General features: G+C 36.5%; 1 protein-coding gene and 1 pseudogene across 1 annotated transcript in view; both read right to left on the bottom strand.

Annotated features, from left to right (window-relative positions):
• ELP3 (elongator acetyltransferase complex subunit 3) overlaps positions 1 to 22,893 on the bottom strand; it is a 98,989-nt gene that overhangs the window by 68,050 nt on the left and 8,046 nt on the right. Inside the window, exons 4-7 of the mRNA XM_030312676.2 lie at positions 8,267 to 8,338; positions 7,399 to 7,462; positions 5,938 to 6,006; positions 2,892 to 3,046 (exon numbers count right to left, since the gene is read on the bottom strand). Coding sequence (XP_030168536.1) covers positions 2,892 to 3,046; positions 5,938 to 6,006; positions 7,399 to 7,462; positions 8,267 to 8,338 — 360 coding nt within the window. The remainder of the gene's footprint in view (positions 1 to 2,891; positions 3,047 to 5,937; positions 6,007 to 7,398; positions 7,463 to 8,266; positions 8,339 to 22,893) is intronic.
• LOC115511665 lies at positions 18,732 to 21,482 on the bottom strand (annotated as a pseudogene).

Genomic DNA, 22,893 nt, shown 5'->3' with positions numbered 1-22,893 from the left:
CAACAGGGAAAGTAGGAAGGACACAAAAGATGTCCCTATTCTAAGCCCTACCTAAGTCATTAGCTGTCAGTATTTGACCTATAGATTGATCATTCACACAAAATTCATTCAGACATTTACTTACGGCTACTGTGTATCACAAACCATTTTAATTACGGTGTAATGAAAACCATCCTTAGATTCATTCAAACTTTGGTTCTACTTATCACCTTACAAAAAATTCTCTAAGAGGGGCACTATTTGAAACAACTTTGTAATTAGCTATATGACCCTCTCTCCCCAATATAAAAGAGAAGCCAGAGAAAAGCCTGAAGGCAGGAAGAAGAGTGCAAAAAAAAAAAAAAAAAAATCCAGAGAGATATTTTTTCCAATATTTTGAAGCTCTGGTGGTGTACACACACACGTGCTCGTACACGCACAGACACACATTTTCACACACTTTTACACGTAGCATAGTTTCTTGCATTATAGCAAAGTTCAGGCTCTTAAAGCAAAGCCGCCTGGGTTTCACAGCCCGACTCCCACCACCAACTAACTACCTTTGTAACTTTGGCAAGTTGCTTAATCTCTCTGTGCCTTGACTGCCTCACCTGTAAAAAACAGGGATAATTTATTATTTTTTTTAAAGCTCTTTTTTTTTTTTTAACATTTATTTATTTTTGAGACAGAGAGAGACAGAGCATGAACGGGGGAGGGTCAGAGAGAGAGGGAGACACAGAATCTGAAACAGGCTCCAGGCTCTGAGCTGTCAGCACAGAGCCCGACGCGGGGCTCGAACTCACGGACCGTTGAGATCATGACCTGAGCCGAAGTCGAACGCTCAACCGACTGAGCCACCCAGGCACCCCAAAAACAGGGATAATTTAAATACCGAACTCAAATATTTACTGTGAGTTTTAAATAAATGCTTATCACAATGTCCAGCCCAACCATAAATGTGCTCCTTTACCCCCATTCTCCTATGTCCTTTCCTCCTCAGCTCAAACTCATGCCTATAATAATCATCACTCTCACCCCCCTTTCACATTTTCTATGCATTTACATTTATGTGGATATACACAAATATGATGGATCCAGACTGTAAGAATTGCTCTAAAAATTGCTTTTTCACATAATATACCTCAGAAACCAGCAACTCTCCCACATTAGGTGATCTTATCCACTTGCATGGCTATAAATGCCATCTGTGGACTGATAATCCCAATTTTGCATTGCCAGCCTGGATGTCTCTTGTACAGCCTACCTGACATCTCCACTTGAACATTTCCTAGGCATTTCAAATTTAATGTATCCAAAGTAAAACTCTTGATTTTCTCCCATAAACCTGTTCTTCCATGTCTTTTCCATCTCAGGATACGGCGGCGTTACCCATTAACCATTTCCTACAACCAAAAGCTAAGCATCTTCTTTGATTCCTTCCTTTCTTACCCTCAACCCAATCCAAAGTCCTGGCATTTGTAACAACAAAACAGAACTCTAATCCATCCTCTCTTCTCCATCATCACTGCCACCACCCTGAAGTGAGCTATGATGGGTTTAACAGTCTTTATATCTGGCTCCTCACTTTCACTCTTGTACTCCGCTAATCCATTAGCCAGACAATAGACAGAATGACCTGCTTATCAACCTGAAATGTGTCACTCTCCTGCTTAAAACCATTCATCTACTTCCTACTGCATTTCAAATAAGACTTTAGCTCCTCAAAAGCATTCTATTCTCTGGCCCAGATGTAACTCTTTAAGCTCACCTTAAGATTCTCTTTTGTTCACTGGAATCTAGTCACACTGGCCTCCTCTCTGTTCCTAGAAGACCTGAAAATCTTCCCCATTTCAGTGCTTCTGTCATATCTTTTTCTGCTTTTAGCCTGATTCCTCCTCATATACTTTGGGTCTCAGCTTAAACATTACCACTTCATCTGGAGAAAAGTCTTAATCTCTATCACAGTAATCTGTCTCCACCATAGCACTTCATATTTGTTGAACTAGTAGAAATGAACACCACAAGGGCAAGGACAATACCTATCTTGTTTCACCATGCTGTTCCTAGTGCCTAAAGCAGTGCATAGCCCCTAGTGGGCCCTCCATAAACATTTAATAAATAAGAGGGAACAGTATATGGTAACTAACTAGGCTTTCCTGAAACTTCTGAAATACTGTATATGAAATCTTAGTATTCTTTTTGCTAAAAACGGAGATACAACGTATCAAAAGAATGCATAATTTTGTTTTGCCAATTAGAATGAAAAAGTGATCTCATTCATAAACATAAATTTTAGTAGTTATTAATAATAGCTACTAAAAAATAACTTGTTTTGATTGTATGGCAGCTAAATGTTTCAGACAAAGTGTACCCCTAGTGTTCTTTTTGAGGAGGCTGAAAACTCAACTGGTCAAATCAAAACTACTCCTGTACTTTAGACCAGCCTAAGGTTGAAAAAAACCTTTAGTGATTTAATGAATCACTCTTTCTCAGAGAATACAAATATCAACAAACCACACTCACTTATTAAGAAAAACTATTAACTATTTCAATGAAAATAATCCTTTCCCACAAAAAAGAAGTAACTATGAGAACTAGGAACGTATAGGATGGATGTGATTGTGATGGATGTGAAAGTAACTGTGGTAACCATTTCACAATGTATATGTAAGTCATTATGCTGTACACCATAAACTTTTACCACGCTGTATGTCAATTCTATCTTAATAAAACTAGAAAATATATTTAATTATAACCCATCCAAAATATGCAAATAAAATAACACACCCCCCCCCCCGCGCAAAAAAGAACTAGGAATGTAGATGTAGAACAAAAGGAATTCTCACAGGCTGCGGCTCAGGGGATAAACTGACAACCACTCTGCAGAATATGATAAAATAAGGATTTCTTACTTGACTGCCTCGTAAATATTGTTGGAGGTATGTCCTGATAAGGCATCGTGTAAATTTCGAATAAAATAATCTCTGTATTCTTCTGGAAGGGCCATAAACGTTCCACCCATCACAATAAACTCCACTTTATCCACACTGTGACCAAGTTGTTTTAACTGAAACACATACAAATTCATCAGCATTAGATGGATACAGTCAATTACCCTAAGAAGGCACTGCAAATCTCTAATCTTATTTTGTAGTTTTTTCATCAGTATAGTTTAAAAATGAAAAGCAATTAAACATATTTAGCAAAGGTTTGGATTAAAAAATACACTCCAGAGTCTGAAAGAAAAAAAAAATTACTATAGCTCGAGGAGGCAAAGTGACAATTAAAAACAATAAACAAGAAGCCTGATATCAATACCTATGTGGAAATTTAAAAACATGTGGAATATAAACTAGAAAGCAGTAAGGGCAAATGTAATAATACAATATGCAACATAATAAATACTTCTTGATCATGTATTTTTTATGTCAGACCTTGCGGTAAGCCTTGGGAACAAAAACAGTGTGCAACATAATCAGGGCTTGATGCCAATGGAAGAAAAAGAACACCAGGTTAGAAATAAAAATTAAGAATGCAGTTTTAAATCAGTTGTGAAGATTATGAGCACAGGTGGCATGGCTTTCTGGAGAAAAAACAACATAAAAATCTGATTGATAAACTATAAAATATTATGTCTCTCTACTAGTGGAGAGAATGGTACAGATTTTTCATTTTGCCAACTATAATAAGCCAAGATTCTAAATTTTAAAAACAGGTATTTAAATTTCGTAGGGTCCTTAAAAAGTTAAAAACAGAAATACAACATTATCCACTAATTACACTATTGGGTATTTAAAGAAAATAAAAACACTAATTCAAAAAGATGTATGTGCCCCTATGTTTATTGCAGCATTATTTATAATAGCCAAGATGTGAAAGCAACCCAAGTGCCCACTGAGAGACAAATGGATAAAGAAGATGCAGCGTATATATACAACGGAATATAACTCAGCCATTAAAAAAAGGATGAGATCTTGCCATTTACAAGTGTACAATACGGATGGAACTAGAGGGTATTATGCTAAGTGAAATAAGTCAGAGAAAAATAAATACCGAATGATTGCATTTATATGTGGAATCTAAACAACTAAAACAGATAAAAAGACGAAAGACCTATAAATGCAGAGAACACACTGATAGTTATGAGAGGGTTAAGTGGAGGAGGGGATGGGCAAAATGGGTAAAGGGCAGAAGATATAGGAATGAATAAATTATGGAATGAATGAATCCAGTTATGGAATGAACAAATCATGGGAATAAAAGATACAGCATAGAAAATACAGTCAATGATATTGTAACAGCACAGTATGGTGACTGATGGTAGCTATACCTGTGGTGAGCACAGCATAACAGACATGTTGAAACACTATGTTGTACACCTGCAACTAATGTATCACTGTGTGTCAACTATACTTCAATTAAAAGAAAAATTTCTTGCCCTATCTCAGGCTTGAGAAAAACTGGGTCAAGTAGACTACTAAACTATGAACTCAAATTAATTAATGTTCTATGTAAAGGATGTCTACACTTAATATGACAAAAAGGCACCTTTTTAAATGTTTGTTTCTGACAATGGCAAATAAAAATTTATACATATTTGTATCTTTCTGTAATTGTATTCATATATACATATGCATGAAAATATATATGTAAGTATATATAGGTGTGCATGTAAGTATATAGGTAAGTATGTTTGTGTGTGTGTGCGTGTGCATGTGTGTATATATATAAATACTAAAAAAAAAAAACTCTGATTGTTTACAAGGGAAACACAACAAAATCATTCTGGGTACCTTTTTCAAAATACCTTGTCAGGACCCTAAACCAGACTTAATCAGAACTCCTGAGGTGAAAATCTGGCATATGTTTTGGAAAAGATACTCAGGTGATTCTATTGCATTTACAGTGAAGAAAAAAAAAATCACTGCTGTATGCTAGTTTCTAAACCTTTTAACCCATTCTCTTTTTGGTAAACATAAACATTTTATACTCTACTGAAACATTTTAAATGAATTAAATATCATAGCTAAAAAAGAAATTGAAGCAGTGGTCAGTTTAGAACATGCTTTTCTAGACTATACAGGTTGCACCCAGGTGAGGTCCTCTCCTATGGCTGACAATCCTGATCCACACGTGCTTGGGTGACAGTGAGGTGAAAATATGAACTGGCTGGTATTCACCGATACTAGCTAAATGAACAGAGAAGTGACTTAATGACTATGGTATGTACTACTTTCCTTTTGAGATTCTGTAGTTGCCCTACTAGGTGTTGTTACTGTAAAAATTATAGATGGTGCTCACACTTTTTTAAATCGGACAAGTTTAAAATAAAACTATAAAAAAGGAAATCTGTATTACTGTTCAGATTTCTCAAGCAGAGCAAGGCCATTTAAACAGTACTACTTGTTTTTCATCAGTTATATTGAAGTATAATTTACATACAATAAAATCAATTAATTTTAAGTGTACAACTGGAAGGGTATGGATGAGTGTTTACAGTTGTGTAACTCCCACCACAGTCATGATGCAGAACAATCCCAGGACTCCTAAGAGTTCCTCACACTCTTCTGCAGTCAATTCCCTATTCCCACCCTGGCATACCAGTCACAATAACTTCTTATCTGGCTCATGGAAGCAAAAATTCAATCCATCCACCTACTGTCTAAGAACTTTCTCACATCTCCATCTGTAAATTTCATATGGTTAATGAGTCTGCATAAGTTGAAAGAAATTTAAAGAATATAGAACCCTTAAAGAAAATAATACAGTCTCTAAAGGAAGTAGTGATTTTGAGCTTGCTGGGTATTGCAAAATAGTCTTCCTCCCTCAGATGGATATTAAAAACTTACCAAGGGGACAGGCACTCTTTTAGTTATTTCAGGTTCAACTCAAATTAAACAATAATACCTTCTAAGTATGTACAAAAATCTAACTTAAAAATGCTTTTTAGAAACTTACCTGTTCTATTCGGTGTCTTGTCTGTAGATAAGGGTCATATCTAGCACGGATAGCTCGCATGGAGGTTGGCTAAGAGAAAAAGAGAAAAATCTCCTGCTGGGCCCACATTGAATAGAAAATAAAAAGTAGTTCAAAAGAATTATATTAAAAATAAAATTCTCTTGTGCTCCTTCCTTCCTTTCTCAGTTTAGGGATCAAAATACTGTTCTGAATAGCATCTGGCTAGTCTCCATCCCCACTGTCTTAAGATTCTGAACAGCAGGGCATCTCCTTGAATCATATTTATCTTTGTGTAAACACTTATGAAATCTCCAGGGTCACTTTCTGCTGGAGCAGAAAGGGGTGGCTAAGGGACAGAAACGAGAGGGAGCCTTTTCACCGAATAATTCCTTTTGTATTTTTAAAAATGTGAACTATGGAAAACAAGTAAAAAGTGAAATGCCATATATAAGAGAAAAAGTCCAATGGTCTTCTGGCTGCTGACCTCTTCCCGAAAAGGCTGACTGCTTCAAAAGAAGCCTGCTTGCTGTTCTGCTTGCACTCTTGCCCCCACTCTAATCCTTTAACCACACAGCCATCAAATGATCTCTTAAAACCCTATACTGGATCGCATCATTCCCCTGCTTTCAACCTTAACAGCTTCTCAGGACACCTATAGCAAAATCCAAACTCTATGTCCAGCTTACAACCTATTTCATCTGTCTCTCCAATCTCATCCTTCCCCTTACCCACTATGTCCTGGAACACCCCACTGTCGTTCCTACCATGGCTCCTTGTTCTAGCTATCCTCTCTGCTGGGAATGCTCTCTGCTGATATTCTTGCATGGCTCCTTCTTGTCATTCAAGACTCAGTTTAAGTATCATCTCCTCAGTCACTTCCTAACTACCAAGGCTAAAGTATCTACTCAGTTTCTACAAACCTCACTTGATTTTACTTCTCTACTTAGCATTTACTGGTAGTACCTGATATTTTCTTCTTGTTTCTTTATTGTCTATCTCTTATTATTAGAATGTAAATTCCATAAGATTAGGGACTTTACCCATTTTTCACTGTTGAAGGAGCACTATGATATCATGGTGAGGAACACAAAATTCAAAACCTGGCTCTGTCACTAATTAGCAGTGTTATCTCTGGGCCAATTGTTTAGGGCCTCTAAAGCCTGTTTCCTTATTCATAAAGCCAGGATAATAGTGCCTGCCTTCAAGGTGCTGCTGTAAGGTTTAAAGTTGTGAAGACTTACAACAGTTTAACATACAGTAACAACAAGTGCTTATGTTAAGTATTTCTCCAGTGACTAGAGCAATATACGTAGACACTCAGCAAATATTTAATGAATGAACTTCTGTAATCAGGAGAAAAATTAAAAATAAAAATAATTTAAGAAAGTCAGTACTTGTAAGAGCACACTATAGGTAAAGTATGATGTCAAACTTCCTCAGGACAACCTCATATTACTTTACCTCATATCCAGTATAAGACTGGGTTGAATATTCAAAATCTGAATCAGGTCCACCAGGGCAGTATCTGCCAATACAACCAAGGAATGAAGATGTCAGATACAAAATTTAGTTCAACAGTCTAGTTCAAGTATCTGCAGTCTCCATAAAATTCTGAGAGCAAACAAGCTTCATATTCAAATCCTAATCGAAGAGTCTACCTTTAAAGTATCTACAATTAATATATTTTCTACTGACAAGTAAACACAATAAACATATGAGGAACATCATAGTAGTCATTTTCAGAATATTGCAGTCACTATTATTTCAGAGATTTACACTTTTAGGGGCAAGTAACAGCACCTAATTTTTCCTAGGTTTAGAATGATACTCACAGTGCTCTCTTGGTAACTATACTTAAGAAAATCTTTCATTTAATCTTCCTACCTAGAATCATGCATTCTGCCTATTTTTCCAATTATCTAAATTTAAGAAGTTTAAAGGTTATTTATAGAGATAACTTTTTGATTCTTTTCTGATCCAAACTCATTTGAATTTCTGACAGAATTTAGGCAGTTCATATCTCCTTGTTTCATTTATCAAGTTAATAGACTTTTAGTCTTTCACGTTCTATAACAATGTATTTTTTATTGTTTACTGCAACATATTAAAATATATATTTCAGTTTTAAAGCACTGAAACATCCTATCAATGGCTGCTTGTTTCAAAGAACTAACTTATGCATCTACTGAATCAAAGTTTTAAATATTACCAGCATGCACTGATTAAGGCTCTAGGGAATTAACTAATTCAATTAAAGCGCGCGCGCACACACGCGCACACACACACACACACACACACACACACGCTTGATGAAAATCATCATACTTACACACATATATTTCCTGTAAAACTGATGTGTGGGCATCTGTGGGGTTTGCACATCACAGCCACAACAGCAATCTACAAAAGATTAATAAGAAAACTATTATGGAATAATGAATACACAATGCTGGAGAGTGGTTATCTCTCAGGAGGGAGAGGAATGCAATCAGAGAATGGCACATAAGGGACTTCAAAGTATTGGTAATACTGTATTTCTTGAGCTGAGCTATGGGCATAAGGGTGATCTCTTTTTGATATGTTTAGTCTCTAAAATATACATATGTATTTATATACTAGCTATTAAATAGTAATATTTTACAATAAATTAAGTGCAAAATAAGGTATTAATCATTTTCAAAGTCACAGTGATTCTCTTACTCTGATTTATTTTACTAAAATACCCTAAAAGAAAAAAATTATGCAAGTCTACAAAATTGTACCTAAATGCATTAATTGAATATATATAAAACTGTAACTCAGCCTCCTCATGGACATATTAGATCTCAATATTCAGAGCAGACACTATTAAACTAGGAGCTACCCTTCACAGAGTGTGTGCAAAATATTCTCAGAAGAGTCTGTCAGAGCCCTCCTGGGGTGAGGACATTATGTGCTTAAGAAAGAGGGTGATAACAGAGACAGAAGTATGGTTACATATGGGGGGAGTTGGCCAAATAAGGCTATAGACTAAGGTGAATGCAAGCCAAGTTTCTTACTATCAGAGAAGGAAGCTATAAATATAGAAAGGGAGAGAACTTGGATGGAATGGAAGGTATTGCTGTGAACTCATAGTTTTCGATAAATACACTGATATGCAAATAAATATAAATGCAAATGTGTTAGTATACGTATATGCAGGTGTATATGTATACATACAAATATACTTCCTTGCTTGGTCCACTAGAGGGTCTAGGAGCAGCAACACTCTAATAGCAATGAGTATATCTAGCACTCAGATCTTGGTTTCTAAATACCCATCTCTAGTGAAAGAAACCAGGGCTCTTTGGAGAAATGGCTGATTCCAGACCTGGGGCAAAGAAATGACAAATGAGCCTGAAACATTTTATTATGACAGAAAGCTAGAAACTGCTCAAAGAATGATGGAGACATTTAAAAAAGACACAAAAACCAGCTTGAAAGGGCTCTCTCACTGGTCAAATCAAGGATCATTTGTACATCAAAATAAATAATGATAGTAACAGACTATAACCCACCAAATAGGAAACCATTAATCCACTCATACAAATAAATGAATGAGTAAGCTGAAAATCTGATGAGTTACAGAAAACTTACATAGCTTCAAAGTACTTCACCACACAAAACTTAATTACGAAGTGGAAAAGATTAACTTCACAGAGGAGAAGCCTGGGAGACACTACCTTGATCAAAATGAACAATATCAGAAAGAAGAACAAAGATGGAGGTATCATACTTCCTGATTTCAAACTATACTACACAATATGATATTGGCATAAAAACAGACACATAGATCAAAAAAGCAGAGAGCCCAGAAATAAACCCCGCATGCATGGTCAATTAATTTACAACAAAGGAGCCAAGAATATACAATGGGGAAAAGACAGTCTTTTCAATAAATGGTGTCGGGAAAACTGGACATCCACGTGCAAAAGAATGAACTAGACCATTACCTAACATGACACACAAAAATTAGTTCAAAATGGATTAAAGACTTGAATGTAAGACCTGAAACCATAAAACTTCTAGAAAAAAAATGCAGGCAGAAGTTCCCTGACATTGGTCTGGGTACTGAATTTGTGGATCTGACTCCACAAGCAAAGGCGACAAAAGTACAAAAATAAGTAAGTGGGACTACATCAAACTAAAAAGCTTCTGCACCATCATAGGAAACCATCAATAAAAGGAAACCATCAACAAAAGGAAAAGACAACCTGCTGAATGGGAGAAAATATTTGCAAGTCATATATCCAATAATTAATATCCAAAATATATTAAAAAACTCAACTCAATACAAAAACCAATCTGATTAAATAATAAGCAGAGAACTTGAACATTTTCCCAAAGACATACAAATGGCCAGCAGGTACATGAAAAGATGTTCAACTAATGTTGATGTTCACTAATTATCAGGGAAATGCAAATCAAAACCATGAGATATTATTGTTAGAATGGCCATTATGAAAAAAAAACAAGAAATAACAACTGTTGATGAGGATATGGAGAAAAGGGAACCTTCATGCACTGCTGGTGGGAATATACATTGGTGCAGCCACTACTGAAAACACTATGGAGGTTAAAATTAAAAACAGGTCTACCATATGATCTGGCTATTCCACTTCTGAGCATTTATCCTGAGAAAATGAAAATACTAATATGAAAAGATAAAAAGATATATGCACCCCTATGTTTATTGCCACACTGTTTACAATAGCCAAGATATGGAAATAACCTAATTACCCATCAGTGGATGAATGGATAAAGAAGGTGCGATATAGATGTATATACAGTGGAATACTGCTCGGTCATAAAAAAGAATGAAATCTTGCCATTTGTGACAACATGGATGAACCCTGAGGGTATTAAATGGTAGATGAAATGAGTCAGAGAAAGACAATACCATATGACCTCACTTATATGTGAAATATAAAAAAGAAAACAAAACAAAACTCATATATACAGAGAACGGACTGGTGGTTATCAAGGAGGGAGGGGGCTGGGAGAGGGACAAAACAGGTGAAGTGGGTCAATTGTATGGTGATGGATGGTAACTAAACTTATTGTGGTGGTTACTTTGTAGTGTATACAAATATCAAATTATCTTATACACCTGAAGCTAATATAATGTTATATAGAAATTTTATCTCAATAAAAATGTTACAATAGCAATTTACCTCAATGAAAAGAAAGAACATTATCCATGACAGGACAAATTGAAACTATATATATATGTGTGTATATATACATATATATATATATATATATATATATGTGTGTGTGTGTGTGTATACACATATGTATACATATATATACGTGTGTATATATATACACACACACACATATACATATGCATATGTGTATATACATATATACATATACATGCACACATGTATATATACACACACATATATACACACACACACACCACCTGATAGGGTACAATAAGAATACATTATCACTTCTGTGATGTTCCAATGCTAAAGATGTATAACCTGAACCTAATTATGAAGAAACATCTGATTAAGCCAAATTGAGGAACCTGCTACAAAATAACCTGCTTGAAATCTTCAAAAGTGTTAAGGTAATGAGGGTAAGGAAAGGCAGGAAGTGCCCAGAATGAAGAGACAGGACAACCAAATGCAACATGTGATTCTGAACTGGGATCTGTAGGTCACTATTGAAAGAGTGGGTGAAACTTGAACAAGATCTGAGGACGAGATGACAGTATTTATCAGTGCTAAATTCCTGACTCTGATGCCGTATTGTGGTGATTTAAGAAATGTCCTTGTTTGTAGGAAATGCATACTAAAGTATTCAAAGGCAACTTACTTTGCAACTTACTCTTAAGTGGTTCAGGGGGAAAATGTTCTTTATATTGGACCTTCAACTTTTCTGTAAGTTTGATTATTCTTCATAATAAAAATTATTAAAATTTAAAGCATTAGTGATCTAGAGAAAGTCCAAAATTTCAAAAAAAATTGCAATTCTGAATGAAAAATTTAGATTTTCAAACAAATGTTTTTAATATGAGCCACTGATGAGATCAGTCTAATTCAACAATTGAGGGCCCAGTACATGGCCCAGGTTCTGAGCTACACAGAGCAAATGGGCCTTGAGACCACAAAAATATCCAAGAGAATAGGGTAAGGTGGGGCCAGGGAAGTAAAGCGCAGTAGTTTTCGAAGTTTTTTTAAGCAGAACTCTCCTTTCAAGTAACATTTTACTTAAAACCTCAATTTATAAATGAGATAAAAGCTACAGCCCTGGGTGAAACAGCGATGTCCCTGCTCCTATGGTTTCACTACTTATTATGCCCCACAGTAGCTTCAAAAGACTACGGAATTCAAGTTTTATAGAGTACAGTTTAAAAATTACTGGTAAAGTAGAAAAAGCAGTGACTTTGGATTCAGTCAGAGAGATGTAAGTTTGAATCTTTGCCCCTTACTGTGAATTTTCCTATTTGGTAAAATGTAGGCAATAGCACTTACCTCTCAAAACTGTTTTGAGGATTAAATCAGAAACACAATAGCCAGTATGTAAGAGGTGGGCAACATATGGTAGTTGTTATTATATTTAATGTTGATAGGTAGAAGAAGAAGAAGAAGAAGAAGAAGAAGAAGAAGAAGAAGAAGAAGAGGAGGAGGAGGAGGAGGAGGAGGAGGAGGAGGAGGAGGAGGAGGAGTAATAATCATGGCATTCTAAGCAAAACAAACACAAAAACTCAAATACAAACTCAAAATGGATCACAGACCTACATGTAAAGTCAAAACTATAAAACTTCTAGAAGATAATACAGGAGAAAATCTAGGTCACCTTGGGTTTTACAATGAGTTTTTAGATCAACACCAAAAGAAAGATCCATGAAAGAAAAAATTAGTAAGTTGGACTACATTAAAATTTGGAAGTTCTGCTCTGAGAAACTCTTAAGAGAATGAAAAGACCCATACTCAGAGAAAACATATGCAAAACACGTCTGATAAAAGATATGTATCATAAATATACAAAGAACTCTTACAGTTTTAGAATAGGAAAACAACCCAATAGGAATAAGAGCAAAAGATCCAAACAGACAACTCATCAAATAAGATATACCAATGACAAATGAGAATATGAAAGATACTCAATATATGTCATCTGGGGATTGCAAACTAGAATGAAATACTACTTACCACACACCTATCAGAATGGCCAAAGTCCAGAACACTCACAACACCAAATGCTGGCAAGCATGTGGAGAAACAGGAACTCTCATTGTTGGTGGGAATGCAAAATGATACAGCCACTTTGGAAGACAGTTTGGCAATTTCACAAAGCTCAATCTAGTCTCACTGTATGATCCAGAAATCATGCTTCTAGGTATTTACCCAAATGAGTGGAAAACTTAGGTGTACACAAAACTCTTCAGACAATGTTTATAGCAGCATTGTTCGTAACTGTCAAAATTTAGAAGTAACCTAGATGTCCTTCAACAGGAGAATGGATAAACTGTGGTAAAGACAGTGGAATATTGTGCACTTCTAAAAGGAAATGAACTGTATCAAGCCACTAAAAAGACATGGCATAGCTTTAAATGCATATTGCTAAGTGAAAGAAGGCAATCCGAAAAGGCTACGCATACTGTTTGATTCCAACTACATGACATTATGGAAAAGGTAAAACTATAGACAGTAAATAAATCAGTGGTTGCCAGAAGTTTGGAACACAGTAAAGGATGAATAGGGGAGCTTTAGGGCAGGGGAAATATTCCATATGATCCTGTAATGGTGGATACATGACATTATGCATTTTCTAAAACCCAAAGAATACACACCACTATAAGTGACCCTAATATAAACTATAGGCTTCATTTAATAACAAGGTAGTAATACTGGTTTATCAATTATAACATATGTACCAAATCAATGCAAGGGCAACCTGGGAAGGGAGGAAAGGAAGTATATGGGAACCCTGTGTACTTTCTGCTCATTTTTTAGGTAAACCTAAAACTGCTGTTAAAAAAAGTAAAAAATCACCACCAGAGTAATGGCAGGAATAAAAGCATGAAGGATAGGATGCATAGCAGACAGGGAATGACAGTCAGCTGTATATGTACCTCTGATACTTTTATATTTTAATTTTAAAAAATTTTTATTTTAATTCCAGTTAGTTAGCATCCAGTGCTATATTAGTTTCAGGTATACCATATGGTGATTCAACAATTCTATTCATCATCCAGTGCTTGTCACAAATGCACTCCTTAATCTTCATCACCTAGTTAACACATCCCCCCAAACCCCTTCCCTCCGGTAACGATCAGTTTGTACTATATACTTAAAGTCAGTTTCTTCATTTGTATCTCTTTTTTCCCTTTGCTCATTTGTTTCTTAAATTCCACATACGAAATCATATGGTATTTGTCTTTTTCTTATTTCACTTAGCATTATACTCTCTAGCTCCATCCATGTTGTTGCAAATGGCAAGATTTCTCATTTTTTTGGCTGAATAATATTCCAGCGTGCATGCGTGCGCGCGTGTGTGTGTACACACACCATATCTCTATCCACTCATTGATCAATAGACACTTGGGCTGCTTTCACAATTTGGCTATTGTAAATATGCTGCAATAAACAAGGGGTGCATGTACCCTTTTGAATTAGTGTTTTTGTATTCTTTGGGTAAATACCCAGTAGTGTGATTCCTAGATCATAGGGTAGTTCCATTTTTAAATTTTTGAGGAACCTCCCTACTATTTCCCACAGTGGCTGCACCAGTTTGTATTTCCACTAGCAGTACAAAAGGGTTTGTTTTTCTCCACATCCTTGCCAACACCTGCTATTTGTGTTGTTGATTATAGCCATTCTAACTGGTGTGAGGAGATAACTCATTGTAGTTTTGATTTGCATTTCCCTAATAAGTGATGATGAGCATCCTTTCATGCATCTGTTGGCTATCTGGATGTCTTCTTTAGAGAAATGTCTGTTCATGTCTTCTGCCCATTTTTAATTGGATTATTTGTTTTTTGGGTGTTGAGTTTTACCAGTTCTATATATATTTTGGATACTAACCCTTCATCAGATATGCCATTAGTAAATATCTTCTCCCATTCAGCAGGTTGCCTCTTAGTTTTGTTGACTGTTTCCTTTCATGTGCAGAAGCTTTTAATTTTGTCGTAGCCACAACAGTTTATTCTTGCCTTTGTTTTCCTTGTCTCAGGAGACTAGAAGTTGCTACGGGCGATGTCAAAGAAGTTGCTGTCGGTGTTCTCTTCTAGGATTTTTATGGTTTCAGGTCTCACATTTAGGTCTTTAATCCATTTTGAATTTATTTTTGTGTATGGTGTAAGTGGTCCAGTTTTCCCAACACCATTTCTTCAAGAGACTTTCACCCAATGGATATTCTCTCCTGTCCTATCAAACATTAATTGACCATACAGTTGTGGGTTTATTTCTGGGTTTCCTATTCTGTTCCATTGATCTACATGTCTATTTTTGTGCCAGTATCATGCTGTTTTGATTACTACAGCTTTGTAACGCAACTTGAAATCTGGAACTGTGATGCCTCCAGCTTTGCTTTTCTTTTCCAAGACTGTTTCGGCTATTTGGGGTCTTTAGTGATTCCATACAAATTTTAGGATCGTTTGTTCTATTTCTGAGAAAAATGTTATTGGTATTTTCATAGGGACTACATTAAATGTGTACATTGTTTTAGGTGTATAGAGATTTTAACAATATTTATTCTTCTAATCCATGACCATGGAATGTCTTTCCTTTCTGTCACCTTCAATTTCTTTCATCAGTGTTTTACAGTTTTCAGCGTATAGATCTTTCATCTCTTTGGTTAGGTTCATTTCTAGGTATTTTATTATTTTTGGCGTCATTGTAAGTGGGATTGTTTTCTTAATTTCACTTTCTGATGCTTCATTATTGGTGTATAAAAATGCACCATATTTGTATCTTGCAACTTTAACGAATTTGTTTATCAGTTCTAGCAGTTTTTCGGTGGCCTTTTGGGTTTTCTACGTAGAGTATCATGTCATCTGCAAATAGTGAAAGTTTTACTTCTTCCTTACTGATTTGGATGCCTTGCCTTTCTTTTTGTTGTATGATTGCTGCTGCTAGGTCTTCTAGTACTATGCTGAATAAGAGACTACATCCTTATTTTGTTCCTTACTTTAGGGGAATCTCTCAGTTTTTCCTCATTAAAGATGAATGTTAGCTGTGGGTTTTTCCTATATGGCCTTTATTATGTTGAGGTATGTTCTCTCTAAACCTACTTTGTTAAGGGCTTTTATCATGAATGGATGTTGTATTTTGTCAAATGCTTTTTCTGGGTTTACAGAAATGATCACATGGTTCTTTTCCTTTCTCTATTGATGTGATGTATCGTGTTGATTTGCGAACACTGAATCACCCTTGAAATCCAGGAATAAATCCCACTTAATCATGGTGAATGATTTTAATATATTGTTGGATTTGGTTTGCTAGTATTTTGTTGAAGATTTTTGCATCTATGTTCATCAGGAATATTGGCCTATAGATCTCTTTTTTAGTGGTGTCTTTATCTGGTTTTGGTATCAGGGTAATATTGGTCTCATAGACTAGACTTGGGAGTTTTCCTTCCCTTTTGTTTTTTGAAATAGTTGGAGAAGAATAGGTATTAACTCTTCTTTAAATGTTTGGTTTGCCTATGAAGACTTCTGGTCCTGGACTTTTGTTTGTCAGGAGATTTTTTTATTACTGACTCAATTTCTTTGCTGGTAATAGGTCTATGCAAATTTCTTCCTATTTCAGTTTTGGTAGTTTATATGTCTCTAGGAATTTATTTCTTGTAGGCTGTCCAATTTGTGGGCATATAGTTCTTCATAATATTCTCATATAATTGAATTTCTGTTGCTTTGATTGTTATTTCTCCTCTCTCATTTGTGATTTTGATTCCTTTCTCCTGTTTTTCCTTGATAAGTCTGGCTAGAAGTTTATCAATTTTACTGATTTTTTTCCCCCAAAGAACCAGCTCCTGGTTTCATTAATCTGTTTGTTTTCTTAGTTTCTATATCATTTATTTCTGTTCTAATCTTTATTATTTCCGTCCTTCTGTTGGTTCTAGGTTTCATTTGTTGTTCTTTTTCTAGCTCTTTTGGTGTAAGTTTAGGTGGTTATTTTGAGATTTTTCTTGCTTCTTGAGGTAGGTCTGTATTGCTATAAACTTCCCTCTTAGAACTGCTTTTGCTGCATCCTAAAGGTTTGGATCATTGTGTTTTCATTTTTGTGTTCATGTATGTTTTATTTTTTCTTTTACTTCCTGGTTGGTCCATTTATTCATTGTTTAGCACGTTATATAACCTCCATGTATTTGTGGTCTTTCCAGATTTTTTTCTTGTGGTTGATTTCTAGTTTCACACCATTATGATCAAAAAAGATGCATGGCAGATCTTCAATCTTCTTGAATTTGTTGAGGCTTGCTTTTTGGCCTAACATGTGAACTATTCTGGAGTATATTCCATGTAAACTTATTTTTTATTTCTCTTTATTTTTTTCTTTCTTTCTTTCTTTTCTTTCTTTCTTTCTTTTTACAAATACTGTTACTCTGGCTTTCCTTTGACATCCATTTGTATGATAGATGTTTCTCCATCCCCTCACTTTCAGTCTGCAGGTGTCTTTAGGTCTAAAATGAATCTCCTGTAAGCAGCGTATAGGTGAGTCTTGTTTTTTAATCCATTCTGTCACCATATGTCTTTTGATTGGAACATTTAGTCCATTATATTCAAAGTGATTATTGATGGATATGTATTTATAACCATTTTATTACTTGTTTTGTGGTTGTTCCTGAAGTTTTTTTCTGATCCTTTCTTTTTTCTCTTTCATGGTTTGCTAGTTTTCTTTAGTGATACACATTTGGATTCCTTTCTCTTTATCCTTTGCATATCTATTAGTAATTTTTGATTTGTGGTTACTATTAGGTTTGTATGTAACATCTACAGCATACAGCAGTCTATATTAAGTTGATGGTGGTTTTAGTTTGATTCCATTCTTTACTCCTCTTCTCTACACGTTTTAGGTATATGGTGAATATTTATATCCTTTTATTTGTGAGTTCCTTAACTGATTTTTGAGAGAAATATTCATTGTTACTGCTTTTGTGTTTCTTACCTATATACTGCCACTTTTGGTCTTTTCTTTCCACTCCAAGAGTCCTCTTGAATGTTTCTTTTAAGGCTAGCATAGTGGTCACAAACTCCTTTAGTTTTTTGTTTGAGAAACTCTTTAACCAGTCTTCTTCTATTCTGAATGACAGTCTTACTGCATAGGGTATTCTTGGCTGCAGATTCTTCCTATTCAGCACTTTGAATATCATGCCACTCCCTTCTGGCTTGCAAGATTACTGCTGAAAAATCTGATAGCCTTACAGGTTTCCCTTGTATATAACTGGTTTTCTGTTGCTGCTTTTAAGATTTTTTTTTTTAACCATTACTTTTTTAATTTTAATTTTAATTTTAATTACAGTATGTCTTGTCTTAGATCTGCTTTTGTTGCGGGTTCTCTGTGCCTCCTGGATGTAGATACCTGTTTCCTTCCCCAAATTAGGGAAGTTTTCAGCTATTGTTTCTTTAAATAAATTCTCTGCCTCCCCTTTCTCTTCTTTTTCTGAGCCTCCTATAATATGAATGTTAGTTATTATGTTTGATGGAGTCACTGAGTTCCTTAAGTCTATTCCAATTTTGCATAATTTTTTTCCTCTCTTTTGTTCAGCTTGATTACTTCCATTATTTTGTCTTGTAGGTCATTAATCTGTTCCTCTGCTTCTTCCAGCCTGCTGTTCATTCCATCCAGCATGTTTCTCATTTCATTTATTGAGCCCTTTATCTCTGCTATGTATTCCTGAAATCTGTGTTAAATATCTCACTCATGTCTTCCAGTCTTTTCTCAAGTCCAGTGAGTATCATTACAATCATTGCTTTAGGTGTGTTACTCATATTTGTTTTGCTTAGATCTCTGGCCATGGCCTTGTCCTGTTCTTTCATTTGGGATAAATTTCTCTGTCTTCTCATTTTGTCTAAGTCTGTGCCTCTTTCTGTATGTTAGGTAAGTCAGCTACATCTCCTGTTCTTAAGGGTAATGGCCTTACGAAGATGAGGTCCTGTACTGCCCTGCTGTGTAGAGTCCACTGCTCCCCAGGGCCAGGTGCTTTTGGGAACGTCTCCAAAATGTGCTGCATTTGGTGTGTTATTTTGTCCTGGCTACTCTATACTTCAGGCCAACTGTCTGCAAAGGCTCTCTTTGCCTTTTGTGAACAGTGTTTGGTCCCTGACCTGAATGTGGTGCGTGTTTTGTTTTTTTTTTCCAGAAAAAGGAATTTTGGCTTTTTATTCCTTTTAAGACTTTCTGTAGTACTTTTTCTTGCTTTACCATTCACTTTGGATTTGCATTACCTCAACTCTGTGGAGATAAGACAAGGACAGAGAGTCCTCATTTAGAAATCATTTCCTAATTTTACACTTTAAGAGTCAATATTTAAAAAAGAAAAACCTTCTTAACCTCCCCAACCCCACACCCGCTCCTGAATAATCTAGTTTAATGCAGGCCTATAAATTTTTTCATCAAAAAACACTTAAGTAACAAGAATTGTTGTTTAAAAAATGTAGGGAAATTAAATTTCCAGTCATTTTACCCCTATAACAGATGGAACTCAAGTATTTGATACCAATGGTGTTTCCTTAGCACATCACTTTTTAGTTGTTCTGTTAGCATGTTGGCTGAGAGTCTTCTTAATCGCTCTTTTCTTCTCTTTGATACTGTCTATACTCTGGCTTCAGCTCCCATGTGTTTTTGTGGATTCCTTTTACATTCTGAACACCAATTTCTTTCAAGATTTCCTTTAGGTACCCCACAAGTTGTTTTGTGATGTCCACCAAATCCTTACGACTGTAATACTGATGTTTCTCAAATGCTGAAAATAGCATGTCTAAAACATGTTTATCAGCTTGAGCTCGTTTTCCATCTTTCTTTTTCCTTTCATATTCAATATTGTATTGATGATTAGCAACAGGTTTATAATTCGTTGTCACAACTTTGTCCAGTTGTGATAGCCTTACAGGTTTGGAAGATTCTTCTATTTGCAATCTCTTTAATCTCATGTAGTTTTCACTGGCAGCAGGTTGGCATTCAGCTCTTTGTACGACTATTCCTTCCAATGAAAGTTTATTTGATGAGCCTCTCAGTAAAGACTGTTAAGGTCTGTCCTCCAACACTTGTAAGACAAATGGATGTTCTCTAGGAGTGCTGACAGAAGCTGGTTTTCTGCCAATATCGTGACTATTTGCAAGAGCCTCATTCAAAGTAAATGACACCTCAGTCCTTCCTTGATTGTTAGCAATCCGCAGTTTCCCAACTTTACCTCTTTCAGAGGCTTCGGCCCATTGCTGGGACGAGTATTAGGGAAACTAGATGAGCCATACTCTGGTGTTCTGTTTGGCGCCGGTCAATGGAGTTCTTCAAGTTTGGCCATCAGTCTGTTGACGGTAGAGGTGAACGGGCCAGAGCAGCAGCCCAGGAGCCTGGGGTCCTGTGGCATGAAGGACTGGGGAACTTGGTACGCCGCGACCAGAGGCTGCCTGTGAAGAAGCGGAGTCCACCTGCCAGGATATTGGGAATCCCCAGAAAGTGAATGTGGCATGTTTTTAACTAGGTATACTCTGGTCTGCTTGTGAAATGAGACCTGTTGCCATTGCTGCCAGAACGGAGGCTCCACAAAAGTCCCAAGTCAGGAGACACAGTATAAGCAGGAGTATGAGCCAGTCTCCTGGGGGAAGGGACTGGTCATGCCAGGACTGAGGCAAGCAAGGCTAGGAAGGGCAGTTCCCATGGAGTCCAGGGAGGTGGAGCTTGGTGTAAACAGTTAGGTGGCCAGTATGGGCACTGTGCTGGTTGCTGCAGGTGGCCCTATGCTTATGCTGAGGGATGGGGGAAGGAAACGGCAACTGGCCAGTTCCTTTGTTCCTGGAGGGGTTTCTCCTTGAACTCTGCCTCTCTGGGATATGCTCCAAGATGAGCAAACAACCTCCCCACTGTGTGCCCCACGCACTCTTGATATTGCTGTTTCCATGCTATACATCACAGGTTGTTTGCCTGCCTTTAGGAGCAATGCAATGCCTTCTGGGCTCTATCCCAGCCAAGCCCACTGACTTTTAAAATTCCAGGGTTTAAGTCCTGCTGGTAGTAACAACTCCCAAAATTCAGCCCCTCTCACTTTCCAAGACTATTGCTGTGGGGATTTGTTTTCCCTGCAGGCTTCCCTGTGTGACAGTGTTACTCTGTCTCTTGCCTTTCTCTGTGACTGCAGCTCCCTCCCCACCACAGTGGCCATGATCTATTTATCTTCCAAACTGCATCTCCGCACTTCTTACCTTCTTCAGTGTGGCTTCTTCTCTACCTTTAGTTGTATAGCTTGTTTTGCAATTCTTCAGGTCAATTTCTGAGGTACTTGGGATGATTGATAGTAATCTACTTGTATTTGTGGAACGAGGTGAGTCGAGGGTCCTCCTGCTCTGACATCTTCCAACCTTCCCCTGTACTTCTGATATTTTTAACAGCTCACTCTGATGATATTGTCTTACCTGCACCAAATCCATCCTTGACAAAATATACTAGTTAGGAAATGACTGAATAGTCTAAATAAGAAATAATGAAGGCCAGGGGTGCCTGGGTGGCTCAGTCAGTTAAGCATCCGACTCTTGGTTTTGGTTCAGGTCATGATCTCACAGTTCATGAGTTTGAGCCCTCCAAGAGGCTCTGTGCTGACAGCATGGAGCTTGCTTAGGATTCTGTCTCCCTCTCTCTCTGCCCCTCCCATCTGCTCTCTCTCTCCCTCCTTCTCAAAAATAAACATTAAGAAAAAAAAAAAAAAGGATGGAGGCGGAAAACATTCCTACTAGTGGTTGTGGAATGGACAATACATTTCACATCTTTTGGAAACTGAGTGGATGGAGGTACCATGGACGAGAAAGATGAATGAGCAATTTCGAAGTTAGTTTTGGTTATGTTATACTTGAGGGTATCCAGGCAGTCAAAGAGAAATGTTTGATAGACCATTTGACATGAGCCTGAAGCTTAGGGAGAGGTCAGAGCTGGAAGGCAGCACATAACAATACTTAGAAATATCAATGGATGAGAACACAAGAAAGGGCATGTACAGTACTAAAACAGTGGAGCCAGGTCCACAGAAAACATCAATTTTTAGAGGCAAGCAGGACAAGAATAGATCTCAAAGAAAGAAATAATCAGAGGTAGGGGGAGAAGGACAGAGAATGGGGTCATGGAAGCCAGGTTTATCAGTCAGGTTGAAAGGTTGCTAAATCTTTGTCTTGCACAGCAGCAAGCTCATACCTAATGCTGAAGCTAAGAATAGAAGACTTATCTATAAAGTGGTTTATTTAGGGATATGGAAGTAAATGCCAAGAAATCAGCTAAGAGTTAAAAGTGGTTGAGCTGAAGGGAAAAATGAGAGGTGAAGGGTTTGAAACTATAGTTGACCCTTGAACAAAGCAGGAGTTAGGGGCAATAACACCTCAACTCAGTTGAAAATTTGCATATAACTTTTGACTCCCCCAACACTTAACTACTGGAATAGTCTACTGTTGATTAGAAGCCTTACTGGTAAAAGAAACTGTCTATTAATACATATTTTGTATATGTATTATATGCTATATTCTTACAATAAATAAGCTAGAAAAAAGAAAATATCAAGAAAACCATAAAGAAAATACATTTACAGTACTATATACGTTGGAAAAAATCTGCCTATTAAGTGGACCCATGCAGTCAAACCCACGTTGTTCAACTATATTAGTTTTTCTTAAAGAACCCTTTACACCAGGTATGAATAAATAAAACAGAAACCTGAAGTACAAAGGAGAAGAGACCAGGATTGGTGATACATTGTGTATAAAATTTAGGGTTTAATTAG

Source organism: Lynx canadensis, chromosome B1, assembly GCF_007474595.2.
Source record: "Lynx canadensis isolate LIC74 chromosome B1, mLynCan4.pri.v2, whole genome shotgun sequence".
NCBI lineage: Eukaryota > Metazoa > Chordata > Mammalia > Carnivora > Felidae > Lynx > Lynx canadensis.
Note: the sequence above shows the minus strand (reverse complement) of the source record. Positions and strands in the feature narration are given on the sequence as shown.